The 20,883-nt window shown below is 23.3% G+C and overlaps 1 protein-coding gene across 1 annotated transcript in view; it reads left to right on the top strand.

Moving 5' to 3' along the window:
* Nucleotides 1-20,678, top strand: part of LOC117174490 (RUN domain-containing protein 1) — a 36,569-nt gene extending 15,891 nt beyond the window's left edge. The window contains exons 5-9 of the mRNA XM_033363649.1: nt 7,532-7,626; nt 8,898-9,662; nt 15,102-15,199; nt 15,279-15,373; nt 20,147-20,678. Of these exons, the coding sequence (XP_033219540.1) occupies nt 7,532-7,626; nt 8,898-9,662; nt 15,102-15,199; nt 15,279-15,373; nt 20,147-20,253 (1,160 nt within the window). The 3' untranslated portion in view covers nt 20,254-20,678. The remainder of the gene's footprint in view (nt 1-7,531; nt 7,627-8,897; nt 9,663-15,101; nt 15,200-15,278; nt 15,374-20,146) is intronic.
* The last annotated feature ends 205 nt before the right edge of the window (nt 20,679-20,883 follow it).

Below are 20,883 nucleotides of genomic sequence, written 5' to 3'. Positions count from 1 at the left end.
TTTATATCTATATTTCATTTATTTATTTTATTTATTATATAAATCTAATTTTTCGAAGACTTTTAAAGAATTTAAGTTAATTTTCAACTAAAATGAAGAAACTTAAAAAAAAAGACTTTTTGGAAAATTAGTTCAACTTTTAACCAAGTAGTTGAACTTTCAACAACAAAAAACAATAAAATAATAGAACAAAAATTTCGAATAATTATTGATTTTAAAAGTTCCTTGGTTTATTTTCTACCAGGTTATATAAATATAATTGTCCTAAGTTTCTCGGGAAAAATAAAAAAATATTTCTAAAGATTTGAAATAAGTCAAAAAAATATTTATAAAACTATAAAAAAAATTGTTTTATTTTACAGAATTTTACAAAATTGTAGAGAAAATCTGATTCATTTTAAAAGATATTTATGACTTTTTAATTACTGAAAAAAATATAACTTTTTTTCTAAAATTTCGGAAGATTTTCAATTTAAAAATATTTTTAATTTATTGGGAATTGTGGTCTACCATTTCGCCACCTGGTGCCGAAAACTGGAACTAGAAAGAGTAGATACAATTTTAAAGTGTATTTTAATTTTTGCATAAAAGTGTTTTTACTATTGTTTTGTGAAGTTTAACACAATGATTAAGCACTAAAAAAAAATCTTTATAAAAAAAGGAATCGTTTAGATAGAATTTTAATTTTATAGAGTCAAAAAACACATTTTTGTACAACATTTTTTTATGTATAAATTAATAAAAAATTACTTTAAGTTCATGTTTGCTTCAAAATAAGTCCATTTAAGTTTATAATCTGTTGAAAATCACAATAAATAGTACAATAATTGTTTTTTTTATACGTATATTTTCGGAATAAAATTCTAAAAATTAGATCGTTTAAAATTCAAAGCTCTTAAAACTGTATTATTACTAATTAAAACCGTTCCAAATTAAAAAATTTCAGACTAAAATTTTTTTTAAGTAGAAAATTTTATTAGAAAGGAGTCGAAATTGTATTATTTCTAATTCAAAGCGTTTAAAATTGAACAATCTTATTTTAAGCTGAAGAATCTCGAATCTGAATTCCCAACAACTTTCTTCTAAAGATTATGTTTTTAGTTATAAGTTTTATTATTTGGTTTAAAATTTAATAATTTTGTTAAAAATACATCCATTTTTTTTACAAATTGTTTACAGTTTTTTGGTCATTTGGTGTTAGAAAGTGAATTGGCATCTTCTTTGAGAATTTTTCTTGAATAAAACTACAACTTTTCGGTTGAAAGTTCAACTCTCTTTTTTGAAAGTTGTCTTTTTTATTTAAAAATTCACATGCTTTGCCCAAAATTTTATCTTTATTGGATAAAAATTCAATTGTTTGTTTGAAAATTCAACAATTTTGTTAAAAAGTCATAATTTTTTGTAGAAAAGGGAAAATAAGTTTATTCTTTTGTTGAAAAAATTCATTTTTGATCTTGCAGAATCAACTGGAATCTTTTCTGGATGAAAGCTCAACTTCTTGTTTTTGTAATTAAAAATGTTCTGCTTGAAGAGAAATTTCATCTTTTTTTTATAAAAATGCAACTATTTAATAGAGAATTCAACAATTTAGTTAAAAAGTCATTCTTTTTGGTTAAAAATTCGTCTTCTTTGATGGAAAATTAATTTTTTTTTCATAGAAACTTATTTCTTTTTTTTTTAATTTCATATTTTGATCGTGAAAACTCGACTGAAATCTCTTTCAACAGAAAATTCAACTATTTTTTTGAAAATTTATCCTTTTGATTTAAAACTTGATCTGTTTAAGAATAAACTTAATTTTTTAAATTAAAATGCAACTTTTTGGTTAAAAATCATTCTTCTTTGCTTGGGTATTCAACTACGTTTATTTTTTTTATTGAAATTTTCTTTTTATTTCTTATGGTTGAAAATTTAACTGTTTAGTGGATTATACTGTTTTTTTTTCGGATGTAAAATTAATTTTTTAATAAAAACTGTAGCATCCATTTTTTGAGGATTGATCTTTTTTAATTGATAATTCGCATTTTTTGGTAAAAACTAATTTGTCAGTTTGAAATTTCATTTTTGTTGGGTAACAATGCATCAGTTTCGAGGAAAATTAATTTTTGGTTGAAGTCATATTTAGAATTATTTTTTTGTTGTTATATAAATTTGATTATTTTTTGATTGAAATATAAATTATGACACTTTTTCTTTGGGAATTTGTCTTTTTAGGTTGAATATTCAACTAGTATTTTAATAATTCAATAATTTTGTCAATAAAATCATCTTTTTTAATAGAACAGATTTTTTTTTAATGAATTAATAAATCTGAAAATTAAAAATTTTTATACGAAATACTGTTTTATTCTGTTTATAAAATATTATTTGTTAAAAGTATTATAAGATTAAGATGCTGATATTTGAATATTAATGATTTAAAATGAAAAATTATTCAAGGAAAAATTCCTAATATCTTTTAAACTGACTTGAATTATTCCTAAAATTGTCATAAAATCTTCTTGATTAGTTAAAAAATCCGTTAAAATATTTTAAAATGTTGGGAATCATTCGAAAACTTCTGAAACTCTTCAAAATTGTTAAAAATCGCATGCATTTTTTTTAAATCATTACAATTCTGGTCAATTACTTGACATTTTTTTGAATTTTTTTAAAGTTCTTTTGCAATTTTTTTAAATACCATAAAATATTTCAAATCTTTTTTAATTATTTGAAAATCCCTTGATGTTTTATAAAGACCTTAAAAATTCTTTATTTATTTTTTTTTAAATTTTTCTAAATTGTTTCGTTTTCTTTGAAATGCTTGCAAGTTACCCAACAATCTTTCAAGTCCTTTGAAACTTTTCAAAATTATTGAAATTGATTTGTAAATTTCTTTTAATCTTTTAAAATATACTAAAACATTAGATACCAAAAAATCCTTCAAAATCTTCCGAGATTCTAGGACACAGGCTTCTTTTTTAAATCTCTTAAAATCATTAAAATCCTTGAAATTTGTTTGAATTAAAAAAAATGGCAGGTTCATTTATAGTCGCTTGAAATACCGTAAAATATCTCAAATCCTTTTGAATCTTCAATAATGCCTTGATGTTTTATAAAGCTTTTAAAAATTCCTTGAAATCTTTTAAATTACCCTAAAATCTTTCAAATCCTTTGAAATCTTTTTAAATGATTGAAATCTACTGCAAAATTCTTGAAATCTTTCAAAATATCCTAAAACCATACAGGTTTTGTAAAACTCTTCCACAATTCTAAACAATTCTTTGGATTTATTTAAATGTCATGGAATCTATCAAATTCTTTTAAATCTTTATGAATATCTTGTAATATTTAAAAAGCTCACTGTAAAATATCTCAATTTAAGTAATTTAATAATTTCTTTGAAATATATTAAAATATGGTAAAATATCGTGAAATTGCATAAAATATGATTATATTCCTTCAAATTCTTTCAAAATATTTTAAAATTGTCTAAAATCCTTTGAAATGTTTGAGATAATTATAAAATCCAATAAAATCACTAAAAAAACTTGCGAAACTCTAAGAAATTTTTTTAAATTGCATTTTTTTTTAAATCTTTACAATTCTGAGGAATTCCTAGACATTTGTTAAATTTTTTGAAAGACCCTTTGCATGTTTTCAAATACCGTAAAATATTTAAAATATTTTTTTATTATTTGTAAATCCCTTGATGTCTTCTAAAGATCTTGAAAATCCATTCAAATCTTTGAAATCACTCTAAATTATTTACTCTTTCAAATCACCCTAAAATCTTTTAAATCCTTTGAAATCGTTTGAAATTATTGAAATCGATTTGAAAATTTCTTGGAATCTTTAATATATCCTCAAATCTTTTAAATTCTTTAAATTCTTGTGAATAAATTCTTTGAAATATATAAAAATATTATAAAATCAGTTGAAATATTTGAAGTCCTATGCAATCCTGAAAAAATTTATTAAAATACGGTATTGAGAGATTTTAAAATCTTGGAAATCATCTGAAATTTCTTTAAATCTTCTAAAATATCCTAAAACCTCATAGTTTATATAAAATTTTCCGAGGATTCTAGGAAATTCTTTGAAGCCGAATGATTTTTCTGAATGTGTTAAAATTTCTTAAAATATTTTAAATGCTTTTTAATTTTTTTAAAACTTGATGATGTTTTATAAAGCTCATGAAAATTCCTTGTAATCTTTTTAAAAACAGTAAAATATTTTAAGACCTTTTAGAAATCCCTTCAGGGTATTGAAATCTATTGAAAATTGCTTAAATAATTTCAAAATATCCTTAAACCATATTGATTCTATAAAATTCTGCCAAATCTTCAAAAATTTTAATAAATTATTTAAAATCGCATTAATTTTGTTTAAATAATTAAAAAAAATTTTGATCAAAGCTTTAAAATCTCTCAGTTCTTTTAAAGAAATTTTTGTAAATGCATTCAAATATTATAAAACCCCTTGAAATCTCGTGAAATTACATGAAATCTGTTTATATTCCTTGAAATATTTGAAGTCCTGTGAAATCCTTTGAGATCCTGAGAAATTCATTAAAATGCTTTATTGAGAGCCTGTAAAAACTCCTTAATATTACTGAAATCCGCCAAAATGCCTTGAAAATCCTTTGAAAAATTTGAAAATCTTAAAAATCCTATGTAATCCTTCATAAATTTCAGAAATAAAAAAAATTCTTTAAAACCGGATGAAATTTTGGAAGTCCTATGAAATCCCCTAAAATATTTGAAAAACTCTTCAAATTTTTAAAATTCTGCAAAATCTCTTAATTCTTGTGAAATTCCTTTAAATACTCATCAATATTATAAGATTTTGAGAAATTTTTGATATAGTATTAAAATCGCTTAAGAATTACTTTAAATCCTATAAAGATCTTTTTAAATCTTTGAAATTTTCAGAATCATTAAAAATCTTCCGAAATTCTTGGAAATTCTTTAAGATTCTATAAATTTTGTTTACAGCCTTTAAAATCATTAAAATCCTTTGAAATCACTTCAAATTATTTAAATATATGGAAACTTCTTTGCAATTTTTTTACATAATTTGAAAATCTTTGAAAATACCTTGAAATATTTTATAATCTCTTCAAAACTTAAAAAATTTTAAACATTAAAACTTGTTATTAAAATTTTTTTAAATATTTTCATAAATTTGAAAAATTAAAGAAAAATCTTTAAAACCCTATCAAGGTGGCGCCTTGACCGGAAACCCGGGGAAGACTGGCAAATTACCGGAAAAAAACCTGGAAATGACCGAGAATTTAATTTTTTTAAACCGGGAATTCAGTTCTGATCACATTTTTCAGGTTATCTTAGATTACTTTAATTAAATCATGATTTATTATTGAATTTTTATTCATATATTCAGAAATTAAACAAGTTGTTTGAAAATTTATATATTTTGTGAAAAATTCGCCTTTTTATGTCAAAAAATTATTCTTCATGGTTGAAAATTCATCAATTTGTATCAAAATTTGTCTTTTATCTGAAAATTTAACTATTTTGTTAAAAATACATATATTTGGTTAAAAATCAATTGTTTTTTGTAGAAAATTATCTTTTGTAAAGTTAATCTTCTTGTTTAAAAATGATCCCTTTCGGTTAATAATTTAAGTTTTACTGTTAAATATTTATAATTTTAGTTGAAAAATCATCTTTTAGTTTGGAAATAAAATTACAAATAATTATGTAATTTTTAATAGAAATTCATTCGTTTGGTTGAAATGCGAGCTATTTTAGTGAAAAATGTTTTTTTTCTTTGGATGAAAAAGAATTTTTTTGCCGAAAATTGATCTATTTGGTGGACATTTTTATTTGTTTGTTTATTGAAATTTATTTTTTTGTATATACTGTAACTCTAACTATTATTCCAGTTGAATATTTCATAATTTTCGTTGAAAATTCATCTTTCTGGTTTGAAAATCAACCATTCCAGTTAAGGATTTACAACCTTAGTTGCAAATTGATCACTTTGTTTAAAAAAGGAAATTTTTCTAAAAGTTATTTTGGTTGTTGTTGAAAGATTTTTTATTTTTGATAGAAAATTATTTTTGTTTACTAGTTAATCTTCTTGTTTAAAAATTCTTCTTTTCGGTTAAATATTGAAGTATTACTGTTAAATATTTATAATTGTAGTTGAAAATTAATCTTTCAGGTTGGAAATAGAAGTATAAATAAATATAAATTTCAGTTTATTCAGAAATTCATTTGTTTGGTTGAAATATGACCATTTTGAGTGAAACATGTTTTTTTTCTTTGGATGAAAAAGAATTTTTTTGCTGAAAATTGATCTATTATGTGGAATTTTTTTTTGTTGGTTGAAAGATCTTTTCATTGTTGTTTAAAGATTTTTTGTTTAGAAAGTATTTTTGTAACTGAATATTAAACTTATTTCAATGGAATATTCCATAGTTTTAGTTGAAAATTCTTATGGTTGGTTAAACATAAACTTTTTGAGCCTAAAATTTAATTAATATAGTTTCGATTGTCAATTTATTTTTTTAGTAAAAATTGACTATCTGTAGTTGAAAATTTGAGTGTTTTAGTTGGAAATTCATCAGTTAGTTTGAAAATTGAACTATTGATATTTGATCGATAGTTTTTGTAAATAATTGTTTGCGTTTAGCGGTAAGCGTGAATATGTTTTTTAGTTGTCCAGGAAAACTGAAAAACTTGACCGGGAATAAGAGCAAAATGACCGGTAATTTAAAATTTTTCGTCGAATCACCACCCTGATAAACTTATTTAAATTCTTTAAAATCATTTAAATCCCTCCTATACTTATTTAAATATATTCCAAATTCTTGGGATTCATTTTTGTTAGCAATATTCAGGGAAACTAGCTCATAGAAACAAACACAGCATTTGCGAGTAAAGAACAATATAATTGGAGATCAAATGATAGAGAAGGTCTTGCACAATGGTTATGAATCAACTAACTCATTTAGTAGGTTTTAATATCCTCAAATCTTTAAAGCTATGTGAAATCTTTGAAAATACCTTGAAATATTTGATAATCTCTTGAAAACTTTTAAATTTTTCAATGCTTGTGAATAAAATCTTTAAAATCCATTAAAATATTTTTAAAATTTCTTGAGATCCTGGAAAATTCATTAAAATGGTTTATTCATAGCCTGTAAAAATCTCTTATTATTACGGAAATCTGTAAAAAGTCATTCAAAGTTTTTTGAAATTTTTGGAAATCTTGGAAATAGTATGGGACTTTTGAAACCCTTTGTAATCCTCTGGAATATTTTCAAATCTCTTCAAATCTTTGATGTCCTCTGAAATATCTTAATTATTTTGAAATCTTTTTCAATTTATAGAAATATTATAAAATGTTTCAAATCCTACAAAATTCTTATAAAGTTTAGGAAAAATTTTGCAATAAAAAAAATTTGGTTCAGATCTCTTAGAATTAGAGAAGAATTTAAAATAATATGATTAAATCCTTCGATTAGTTCTTCTGAAATCTCCTGAAATCTCCTGAAACGTCTTTAAAAAATTTTTTATTCCAGATCATCTCAAAGAAAAATTAAACTTCGACGTGGATGATCTTTGTAAATTACCATTAGACGATTTAAGGTGGCAAGTGGACTGTGCGATAAGTCAGGTTCGTATTTCCTAATTTTTTCCTAGCCTTTTAAAATTCCTATTTTTTTTTATTTTCTGGAATTTTTTAAATTAAAATTTCCAAATGAAGAATTTTTATTTCACAAAATTATTTCTAAACGAGAAACATTTAAATTGTAAATGATTCTTCAATAATAATGGTAAAGATTCTGCTCCTTACTTTTTGACTAAGTGTTTTAAATTTTATAAAAGGATTCAATTTATTACATAATAGTAAACAAAATTTAGATTTATTAAAATATGGTATCTGAAAATCTCAAAAATCTTTTTGAATTTTCCCAAGAGTCTTCTAAAAATTATATTTTTATACCCGTAAAAACAAACAAATAAAAATCAAAATTATGTTTTATTTTTCTTCAAATTGTAACTTGCCTAATTTTTTTATTGTGAACTGAAAAATCTCTTTTGCCTGAAAATTTAACAATTTTGTTGAAAATATGTCTTTTTTGTTTGAAAAATGATCTCTTTTGGTAGAAATTTCATCTTTTTTAAAATTAAAATTGCAAATGTTTGGTTTGAACTAAAATGATTTTTCGGTGAGGACTCATCTTTTTTGGTTGAGAATTCAATTACTTCTTTACAAGTTAAACTACTTTGTTAAAAATTTACCTGTTTGGTTGAAGAATTATCATTGTATTTTAAAATTCATTTCTTTTTATGAAAATGAAATAATTTTGCTGAAATTCTTATTTTCTAAATTAAATAAACTGTTTTTGATTGAAAATGCATCTTTTTGGTTTGAAGGTTAACTTTGTTGTTTTTGAAATTTTGATTTGACATCTGAAAATCTCAAGAATAGTTATGAATTTTCTCAAGATCGTTTGGAAAATTATATCTTTACAGTCGTAAAAACAAAGAAATAAAAATAATGTTTTCCTGATAATTATAACTTGCCTAATTTTAAAAAAATTCTAAACTGAAAAATCTGCTTCGCCTGCAAATTTGACAATTTTGTTGAAATTATATATTTTTTTATTAAATCCACTGTTTTTTATTTAAAATAAAAATATTTTTGTATTGAAATATCAACTTGTTGAAATTTTTATTTGACCTTTGAAATGTTCAAAAACCCTTATAAATTGCCTCAAGATTCTTAGAAAAATTATATTTATTTAACATTATAAACAAATAAACCTAAAAAATAAATAGCTATACAAAATTTTTATTTTATATTCAAAATTATCTTGCCTCTCAAACCGAGAAACGACAAATGATGCTGGCGAAGGTAAAAAATCGACTCATCATTTTCAGATCGTGAGTCCCCTAAAAATGAAAGAAACATTAGTGGGCCAATTAAAGACCCAAATCGCCGATCTGGAACGCTTCATAAATTATCTTCAGGGTGAAGTCAGCACAGAAACCCTCTCTTGCACTTGTGCTTGTCCAGTCCACACAAACGGGGCTCCAGCTGCTTCCTCTTTCTCGCGAAAATCCTCCCAAAAAACGCCAATTGATGAAGAAAAGCGAACCGAGAGTTTGAACACTGTCCGTAAAGTCCTGATGCTTTTGCACATGTACGTTTTGTCGCAACTTGGATGCGGAAGTGGCCGATCCAGGAACTCGTTTAAGAAAAACTCCGTCTGCAGTTGGCGGGACCAGCGAACTCGTTTGGACATTGCGATTGAACATATTTTGGACACTCTCGCAGAAAGTGAGCACCGTCATGAGGAATATGAGAATGATCTTGAGATTGAATATTCTTCCGATTCAGATTCTCCGGTCGCTCAGAGCAACGCGAAGGTCACTTCCGCCGTGAGGAAACATCTGGCGATTGCCATAAGAGACTTGGTGCAACATGGATCGAGTACAGATGTTCAGGTGAATAGTGTGGTTCCGTTTGTGGGATGCTTTCCACAAAGAAGTCAAACGAGTAGTAGTTCGATGCATGCCTGGCTGATTGTTCTCAAGTATTATGAAGTCAAGAATGGACATCGATATAATTCTACGCCTACTCAGAGGCTCTCGCAGAGCTTTAATTTGGACCTTGTTGGAGGTCGAAATGTCTCTTCTAAGCAGGTGAGTCGATATTTTTTTCTCACTTTTTTAGATGCAGAGTAGTGGGAATCAGAGGAATCGAGTAATGGCCATTTTGAATCGAGTAATGATCACTTTAAATCGAGTAATGGTCATTTAAAATCAAAATGACCACTATTCGATTAAAAATTACAATTTTTTTTTATGAGAGTCAAAATTATATTTTAGAAAAAAAAATACTTTTGTTATCGAGTCAGATTTTTGCCTTAGGGGACAAATCTTTGTGAAATCTTTGGCAAAAAATTTAAATCTTCCAGAAATCTTTGCGAAATATTTGAAACATTTTTGACATATCTGATAATATTTGTAAAATTATTGAAATCTGTGTGAAATTTTTGGTCAGATCATTGAAATCGTTGGAAAATCTTTTAAATCTATTTGAAATATCATTGTGAAATCTTATTAATCTGTCCGAAATATTTGAAATCTTTGAAATACTTAAGAAATAATTTAAATCTTTGCGAAATATTTCCGATGTCTTCGGAAATCTTTTTAATATTTAAAAGATATTTGTTAGTATTTGTGGAATTGTTAAAGTCTTTGTGAAATCTATTTAATTTATCTGAAATATTTGAAATCTTTGGCAAATAATTAAAATCATCCAGAAATCTTTGGAAATCTTTGCGAAATTTTTCTGATATATCTGATAATATTTGTAAAATTATTGAAATCTGTGTGAAATGTTTAGGGAAATCATTGAATTCTTTGTTCACTCTTTGAAATCTTATGAATTTGGTGAAATCTTTTAAATCAGTCCTAAATCTTTGCGAAATATTTGAAATCCTTGAAATCATTCGAAAACAATTGAAATCATTGTGAAATCTTATCAGTCTATCTAAAACATTTACGAAATATTTGAAATCCTTAGAAAATAATTTAAATATTTTTGAAATCTTTGGGAAATAATTAAAATCTCCCAGAAATCTTTGCGAAATATTTTAAATGTTTTTGAAATATCTGATAATATTTGTGAAATAAAGAAATCTTTGTTCACTGATTGAAACCTACCTGAGATTTGGTAAATTAATTGAAATCTTTGAAAAATCTTTTGATCCTATACGAAATCTTTGCTAATTATTTGAAATAATTTGAAAAACATTGAAATCATTTAAATCTATCCAAAATATTTGCGAAATATTTGAAATCTTTGAAATCCTTAGAAAATAATTTAAATCTTTGCGAAATATTTCCGATATCTTTGGAAATATTTTCAATATTTCAAAAACATTTGTTAGTATTTGTGAAATTATTGAAGTCTTTTTGAAATCTATTTAATTTATTAGAAATATTTGAAATCTTTTGCAAATAATTAAAACCTTCCAGAAATCTTTGCGAAATATTTTTGAAATATCTGATAATATTTCAAAAATTATTTAAATCTTTGTGAAATTTTTTGGGAAATCATTGAAATTTTTTTTCACTATTTGAAATCTACCTGAAATTTTGATGAATGAATTGAAATCGTTGGAGAATTTTTTAAATCTATCCGAGATCTTTGAGAATTATTTGAAATGTTTGAAATCTTTTAAATCTGTCCGAAATATTTGAAATCTTTTAAATCCTTAGAAAATAATTTAAATCTTTGTGAAATCTTTCTAATATATTTGAAAATCTTTCAAATCTGTCCAAAATATTTGCGAAATATTTGAAGTCTTTGAAATCTTTAGAAAATAATTTTAAACTGTGTGAAATCTTTCTGATATGATTGGAAATATTTTCAATATTTTAAAAATATTTGGAAATATTTGTGAAATTATTGAAGACTTTGTGAAATTTTTTTAATCTATCCGAAATGTTTGAAATCTTTGGCAAATAATTAAAAGCTTCCAGTAATCTTTGCGGAATATTTTTTGAAATATTAGATAATATTTATAAAATTATTAAAATTTTTGTCAAATGTTTTGAGAAAGCATTGTATTCTTTGTTTACTCTTTTGAAATATACCTGAAATTTGGTTGAATTAATTGAAATCGTAGGAAAATCTTTTAAATATATACGAAATCTTGGCGAAATGTTTGAAATCTTTGAAATCCTTAGAAAATAATTAAAATCTTCCAGAAATCTTTGTGAAATATTTGTGAAATATCTGATAATATTTGTAAAATTATTTAAAATCTTTATGAAATTTTGTGGGAAATCATTGAAGCTTTTTTTCACTCTTTGAAGTCTACCTGCAATTTTGGTGAATTAATCAAATCTGTCCAAAATAGTTGATAAATCTTTGAAATCCTTAGAAAATAATTCAAATCTTCGTGAAATTTTTCTAATATCTTTGTGAAATCTTTTAAATCTATCCGAAAATCTTCGGGAAATTATTTAAATCTTTGTTTACTTTTTGAAATCTACCCGAAATTTGGTAAATTAATTGAAATTGTGGGAAAATTTTTTAAATCTGTTCAAAATATTTGCAAAGTATTTGAAATCTTTGACATCCTCAGAAAATAATTTAAATCTTTTAGAAATCTTTGGGCAATAATTACAATCTTCCAGAAATCTTTGCGAAATATTTAAAATATTTTCGACATATCTGATAATATTTGTAAAATATTGAAATCTTTGGAAAATCTTTTAAATCTATCGGAAATCTTTGAGAAATAATTAAAATGGTTTTAAAATCTTTATTAAATCTTTGGGAATCTTTGCGAAATATTAAAAATATTTGGTAATATTTGTGATATTAGTGAAATCTTTGGGAAATCATTGAAATATTTTAAAGTATTTGATAATATTTGTGAAATTATTGAAATCTTTGTGAAATTTTTCTGATATCTTTGGAAATTTTTTCAATATTTAACAAATATTTGGTAATACTTGTAAAATTATTGAATTCTTTGTGAAATCTTTTTAATCTATTCGAAATATTTGAAACGTTTTAAATCTTTTACAAATAATTAAAATCTTCCATTAATCTTTGGAAAGCTTTGCGAAATGTTGTTGAAATATCTGATAATATTTGTAAAATTATTGAAATCATCATGTAATCTTTTAAATCTATCCGAAATCTTTGGGAAATAATTAAAATCTTTTGGAAAATCTTTCTTAAATCTTTGCGACATATTTGAAATATTTCGTAATATTGGTGAAATGAAATCAGTTAAATCTTCAGAAATAATTGAATTCTTGTGAAATATTTTTAATCGATCCAAAATATTTGAAATTTTTTAGAAAAAATTTTAATCTTTTTAAGTCTTTTTTCAATGTTTGGGAACTTTTGTGAAATGTTAGAAATATTTGGTAATATTTGTGACATTAACAAAAATACTTCTGAAATCTTTGGAAACCCTTGTTAAATATTTGAAACATTTTTTAAAAATTTGATAATATTTTTTAAATCATTAAAATCTTTGTTAAATCTTCGGTAAATTATTGAAATCTTTGTGCACTTTGAAATCTATCTGAAATTTTTATGATATATTTTTAATCTATCATAAATCTTTGTAAACGCTCTGATATCTTTGTACTCTTTGCAAATTATAAATAAATTTTTTAGAAGTTCCTAGGAAAACCTTAAATGATTTTTTATATATTTCAAAGTTTAAAAAATTACTAGAATAATTTTAGATTTGAAAAGATTTCAGATAATTAAATCAAAATGCAGATTTTGGAAAATTTCGGATTAAAAATTTAGAAAGTTTTTAAGAATTTAAAAACATTTCGAAATAATAATGAAAATGTTTAATATTCCTTGGAAATTTAAAATTATTTTTTATTTGAAAAAGAAATTAATTAAGAGAGAATATTTGAAAAGATTCTTAAAAATTTCAAAAGATTTAAAAAGTGGTCGAAAAAGAATCTGGAATATTCTTAAGCAATTTCTTTTAATTTTTAGGGTTAAAAGAAATTATATTTGTTTTAAAAGATACTCAGAAGTTACAAAAAGATGTGAAAAATAAATTTAAATTTGAAAAGATTTCAATTTTTGTTTTAAGTTTAGATTTTTGAAAATTTCGAATAAAAAATCTAGAAGCTTTTTAAAAATTTGAATAAAATCGTAATAATAAAATAAATGTTTAATATTCCTCAGTATGCTCAAAAGTCTTTTCATGATAAAAAATTAATTTTAAGAAGAAATTGGAAAACGATTTCGAATCATTTAAAGTGATTTCCTCAAATTTAAAAACAAAATGTAGAAAATTTTAAAGCAAAGATGTTCAATTTTGTAAAAATACAAAATTGTAGAAAAAAATAATGTGCTCAGGAGGATAAAACAATTTTTTAGAGGGTTTTGGCAATTAGATTTTTTATTTCGAAAATTTAATTTATAAAGAATATTCGAAAAAATTTTAAAAAATTTCAAGAGATTTCGAAAATTGTCGAAAAATAATCTGTAACATTTTAAATTAATTTCTTTTAATATTTAGGAATGATAAAAATTGGAATTATCTTAAAAGATTTTCAGAAGTTAAAAAAAATGTCGAGAATAATATTAAATTTTAAAATAATTCACAAACGTAATTAAATGTTTATTTTCGAAGATTTGAAAAGAAAATTTTGAAGCTTTTCAAAAATTTTGAATGATTTCGAATTTTTAATTATTTTGTCTTAAGATTGAGAAAAATGTCGAAAAGGATCCTGGAAGATTGTTAAGAAATTTCTTTAAATTTGCAGTATTAAAATAATTGGAATTATTTTAAAAGAGGTTCAAAAGGTAAAAAAAAATATTAAAACTCATAAAAAATTTTTTAAGTTTTAGAAAAACTTGAAAAAATATATATCCAGCATTTTTAAAAATGCTAAGAAAACTGTAATTCTATTTGAAGATATTCAGAAGTTCAGAAATAATTTCTAAAATTCTTTGGGTAATTTTAGATGTTTCTTATTTTGAAAAATTACTTTTTGAAGAAACGTTAAAAATAATTCAAAAAATCCCAAAAGACATCTGAAATTGGGATGGATGAAAAATCCCCAAAAAATATATTAGAAAATTGTTCATTAAAAAATATTTGTGTATTAAATTATTAATTTTGAGTGCATCTAACTTAAAACTTTTAATCTTTGAAGGCTTTAATTTAAATATTCAATTGCCTACAACTCTAAACCATTAAAATTTGGAACTAAACAATTTTCAACTTTAAAATTTTAAATTGTTCAACTGCTTAGATTTTTATTTGAAAATTGTAGAAGTATTGAAGATAAATACTTTGATTAAAAAAATGTTTCACGCTTCCATTTAAAAATTTAAATTTAGATCCCATTAAATTGGAAATTGTTTAGTTTGCAACTACTGTAATTAAAAATTATTTAATTAAGGCATTAAAGGAAGAAAGATCAGAGTTTAAAAAAATTAGCCTTTAAAAATGTATTTTTCAGTTTAAAAATATTCAGTTTTAAACTTGATAATAAAGGATGTATTATTAAACAAAATATTACAAAAAATAGTTGCAACAAAATTGAAATAGAATAACTATTTGCGTTTTTCAGAGCTTATTAATAACTATCGGAAACATAATCACATCACACACTCCCTACAAGAGAAGCTATGACTCCCACTTCAAGGCTTTTATTTGTGCAGCATTAAAGTTCGTACATCCCTCTTTAATTTAATAATTAATTAATTGTCGACAAGTCTGCAATAATAACTTTTGATCTACTTTTTAGTGCCAATAAACTAGTCGTATGGTTGAAATTGATTCTGCAATGTCAATATATATTAGAAAATCACTATATGCCTTGGAGTTACGTTATAAAAACCGGTAAGTATTTTTTAAATACAATATAATAAATATACAGGGTCCATAAATATTATAAGCAGGCTTCACAATCTTTTCTCTATTCCCCTTATTTTCGATTTCTTAAATAAAATTCCTCTTTTTTTCCCCCTATTTTTAAGAAACTTACCTTTTTTCTCACTTTTTTTTTGCTTAAATTTTATTGACCTCTAAAAAACCGTGATTTTATTTAAAAACTGGGAATTTACTTCTGATATTTTTGTATTATAATTGAAAATTGTGTTGCATTGTTTGTTGCAAATTCATCCTTTCTTAGTTAAAAATTGAACGACTTGGTTAAACTCTTTTGTTAAAAAATAATTTTTTTGGTTGAAGATTCACTTTTTAAATTAAAAATTTATGTCTGTTTAAAAATGTTACTACATTGTTAAACATCAATTTTTTTTTTTAACAAAAATTAAACTATTCCAGTGGAAAAATGAACTATTTTACTGAAAATCCGTTTTTGTTATTGTTAAGAATTAGATTTTCAACAGAAAAATATAACTATTCTATTTCTGGTTGAAAGTTTTTCTTTTTTGCATGAAAATTCAATTACTTGTACGAAAATTTATGTAATTTGAGAAAAATTCGTCCCTTTTTGTAGAAAACTAATATTTATGGATGGAAATTCATCAGTTTGGTTGAAAATTAATTTCCTAAATTGAAAATTTAATTGTTCCATTTTCGATTGAAAATTGACTTTTAAAAATTGAAAATAAAATTACTTCGTTAAAAGTTAAACTCTTTTGAAAAAAATAATTTTTTGGTTGAAAAATAAGTTATTTGACTGAAAACTTGTTTTTTATTTGGTTGAAAATGATTACTTTTTTATAAACTGAAAATATTACTATTCTTCTAGTTGAATATTCCATAATTTTAGTTAAAAATGTCATTATTCACTTTTTTTGTTGAAAATGATCTTGTTTAGTTGAAAATTCCTCTTTTTCGTAAAAATTAATCTTTTTACCTGGAAATTGATCTTTTTGGTAAAAAATTCAATTATTCAAATTAAACATTTGTCATTTTAGTTAAAAATTCATATTTTTGGTTTGTAATTCAACTATTACAGTCAAAGACTTACAATTTTAGTTAAAAAGCTCATTGCTTTCTTTGAAGATGTAACTATTTTTTATTGTTGAAAATTATTATTTTTTTTTTGTAATTTTTTTTTGAAAGTAATTTTTCTAACTGAAAATTTAACCTATTTAAATTGAATATTTCATAGTTTAGTGGAAAATTCATCTGTTTAGTTGAACATTCAGTTTTTGACTAAAAATGTAATTATTCCATTTTTGGTTGAAAATTCCTCTTTTTTTCGTAGAAATTAATCTTCTTGGTTGAAAATGGACCTTTTTGGACTAAAATTCAATTATTCTATTTAAAGATTTATCATTTAAGTTAATAATTTGTTTTATAATTCAACTATTCCAGTCAAAGATTTACAATTTTAGTTAAAAATTCATCACTTTCTTTGAAAATGTAACTATTTTTATCGTTAAAAATTATTATTTTTTTAAGTAACTTTTTTTTGTGGAAAGTAATTTTTTGAACTGAAATATTGACCTATTTGAATTGAACATTCCATAGTTTAAGTGGAAAATTCATCTGTTTGGTTGAAAATTAAATTTTTAAACTTTAGTTTAACCAATCTATTTTTTGTTAAAAATTAATATTTTTTAGTCGAAAATTGAAGTATTTGTTCAAAAATTTATCTATTTTGCAATTTTTTATTCTGTTGTGTTAAAGAATGTTTAGAATGAAAGTCAGGAGTTTTTCTACAAATATTAATATGTTAATTTTAGTTGACCGGGAAAATAGGAAAACTTGGCCTGGAAAAAACCGGGAAATGGTCGAGAATTTGAAATCGTCCGCTTTTTGTTTTTGTTTTCAGCTGATTTTTTTTTCTTTTAAAATTCGACTATTTGGTAGAAAATCGATCTTTTTGGTTTAAAACATCTACTTTTTTGTTAAAAATTAATCTTTTGGGTCGAAAAATCACATTCTAGGGTCTCAAACTCAAATGTTTTCTAAAACCTTCCACTTTTTAATTTGAAAACTCAACTTCATTGTTGAAAATTTATCTGTTTTGGTAAACAATCTTTATTTTGAAATTTTAACTATATATTTGATTAAAAATGCCTCTACTTTTGTTTAAATTAAAAAAAAATAATAAAAATTCAACTGTTTTTTATTTAAAAATCAAATATTTTTAAATTTAAATATCAACTATTATTTTTTTTGTTGAGAATTCGTATTTTTTGGATAAAAAAATTTAACTATTCCGTTAAAAATTAAACTTTTTTGTTGAAAATTCGTTTTTTTTGTTCAAAATTAAACTTTTTGCGATGATTTTAATAGTTTTTTAATTTAAAATACAAAGATTTTTAGAAAGGTAATTTTCCTTGGCCAAAAATAATCTTTCTTGTTCTAAATTCAAATTTTCTGGTTTAAAATTCAAATATCTTCAAAAAAATCGTCTATTTAACTTGAGAATTGAACTATTTGTTTTTTGGTTGCAGTTTAATATTTTTGTTTAAAAATTCGACCGTTTCGTTAGAAATTCAATGATTTGGTTAGAAATTCAACTATTTTGTTGAAAATTCATCTTTTTAAGTTTCAATGTCAACGGTTTCTCAACTATTTGTTAGAAAGTTCATGTATTTTCATTAAAAAGTTGTATTTTTTTGTAGAAAATTCATCTTTATTGTTGAAAATTTAACTATGTGGTAGAAAATTTCTTTATTTCGTAGAAAATTCATATGTTTTCTTAAAAAGTAATCTTTTTTGAGTCGTTAAAACTCGTCAGTTTTCTAAAAAAGTTGAGTTTTTAGCTTAAAAACTTAACTCTTTTGTTGAAAATTGACATTCAATGATAGAAAAGTCGTTGTTAAAAATGAACAGTTTTCGGTAAAAAATAATAATATAAAATCCTGTTTTAGAAAAAATACTTTTGTATCAAGTTCGATTTTTCTAAATATCAATAAAAATTACGTTTTTTTTTTGCTTTTTGTCAATAGGTACGTATTTAAAATTTTTTCAAAGTAGTTTTTAAAATAAAATTATTACTGTTTGAAAGAAAAAACACCACTATTGTTTTGAAAGTTTATATTTTTTTAAATAGTCAAAAAATGCAAAATGAAGGTTTGGACATAAAGCAGCATTTGAAAAATGTTTAAAACGTTTGATGAAAATTCAAAATTTTCCTTATGATTTCTAGAAAAATGGCAATAGTTTTATTTTGAAAAATTAATTTTAATAAAGAAGTGAAAAAGAATTCTAAACATAAAAAATGATTTCCTTAAATTTTAAAACAAAATATAGATTTTTTGGTCGAAATATCAACTATCATATTTTCGTTGAGAACTCATATTTTGTAGTGAATTGAACTACGTCGTTTAAAATTAGTTTTTTTGTTCAAAATTAGATTTTTTATGAATTCCACTGTTTTCGATTTAAAATAAAAATACTTTTTATTTAAAATGCAACTGTTATAGTTTTCGTTTGTAATTCTTTTTTTTCCCTGTAGAATAGTAATCTTTCTTGGTCAAAAATTATCTTTTATGTTGGAAATTCAAATATTCTGTTTAAAAATTCAACCTAATTTTTAAAAAAATTCATCTTTTTGGCTTGAGAATTTAACTATTAGGGTTTTAGTTGAAGTTTAGTCTGTTTTGTTTAAAAATTTGACCATTTGGTTAAAAATTCAATTCTTTGGTAAAAAATTCAACATTTTTGTTGGAAATTCGTCTTTTTCGATAAAAAAAAAACTTTTTGTTGAAAATTCATGTTTTCGAGTTTCAAAGTCAAGAGTTTCAAAGTTAACAGTTCCAAGTTGTTTTTTATCAGAGTTCTTATCTGAGAATTTAACTATGTCATTTTTGTTGAAATGGTATCCTGCAAATAATGATTGTTAAAAATTCTACAATTTGGTTTGAAAATTCATGTGTTTTGTTGAAAAGTTTTTTTTTTTGGTAGAAAATTAATCCTGTTTGTTGAAAAATCAACAATGTCTTAGAAAATTTCACTATTTGGTGGAAAAGTCATATATGATGTTAAAAAGTAATATTTTTTCGACAGAAAAGTATTCTTGTTCGTTGAAAGTTTAACTTTTTAGTTGAAAATGATATTTTTTGTTAAAATTTCATAAAAAATCTGATTTTTTAACTCAAAAACTTCACTGCTTTGTTGAAAAATTATATTTTATGGTAGAAAAGTCATCTTTTTTGGTAAAAAATGAACTTTTTTTCCGAAATTTCTAATTTTTTGGTTGAATTTAATTATTTTTGGGTAAAAACAAATTTTTTTGGTTCAAATATTAATTATTATATTTTTCTATTAGAATTCATCTTTTTTTGTTGTGAATTGAACTACTTCGTTGAAAATTGATCTATTTTGTTAAAAATTCGATTTTTTATGAATTCCACTATTTTGGATTTAAAATGAAAATATTTTTGGTTTAAAATGTCAACTATTATATGTTTCGTTTAGAATTCTTTTCTTTGTAGAAAACTAATCTGTCTTGGTCAAAAATAATCTTTTGTGTTGGCAATTGAAATTTTCTGGTTAGAAATTCAACTTTCTTTTTAAAAAATTTGTCTTTGGCTTGAGAGTTAAAATATTTGGTTTTTGGTTGAAGCTTAATCTATTTTCTTTGAAAATTCAACCATTCGGTTGAAAATTAAATTATTTTAATAAACAATCAATTAAATTAAAAAATTAAATAAATGAATCAAACCAATTTGAAACTTCTTTCAGGTTTCCAGGACGCTTTCCATACACTTGATCGACTAACGAATCACAAGTTTGATTTGCCAGTTGACTTAGCCATTAAGCAATTCCAGAATATCAAGGATGCCTTCTAAGTACCTTCATTAAAAAAAAAGTCCCTCAATTTTCATTCCCTAGTCAATCCACGTAAGTGATTCAGCGACTTTAAAAAATTTGGTTGGACTTGATATTTTTGGAAATTTCTTTTCCGATGAAACCACAAATGTATACGTAAGAAACTTCTACAAAGCGCAGAACAAAATCTATAACTTTCTGGAAAATATTTATGTATTACGAGTTGAGAATAATCGTCTGTTGTACGTTGACAAAATATGGTAAAATATTAAGCAAGAGTCGATGGTAAAAAATATTTACGGCATGTTTCAAATATTGACTCAATTTTCAATCTTCGACTATCATTTTTATAAAAAGACATCAACGATTCTTCGCTTGGACGAATGAAAAATCCCGAAAAATGAATTTCCCGAATTGGAAAATTCCCGACAGATTTTTACATAAATAGTATTTATTTATTAAAGAGATAATAATCAAATATTTTTATCAAAAATGATAATAATTGAAAAAGATATATATTTCTGGATAAGAATGTTTTTCAATTATTGTTATTTTAAATTAAAACAATAATTTTAGAAATATTTGATTAATGTACTTTAGTAAATAGATCATAATTTAAAAAAATTATTGTTTCAATTCGGTTAAAATCG

Source organism: Belonocnema kinseyi, chromosome 6 (assembly GCF_010883055.1).
Source record: "Belonocnema kinseyi isolate 2016_QV_RU_SX_M_011 chromosome 6, B_treatae_v1, whole genome shotgun sequence".
Taxonomy (NCBI): Eukaryota; Metazoa; Arthropoda; class Insecta; order Hymenoptera; family Cynipidae; genus Belonocnema; species Belonocnema kinseyi.
Note: the sequence above shows the minus strand (reverse complement) of the source record. Positions and strands in the feature narration are given on the sequence as shown.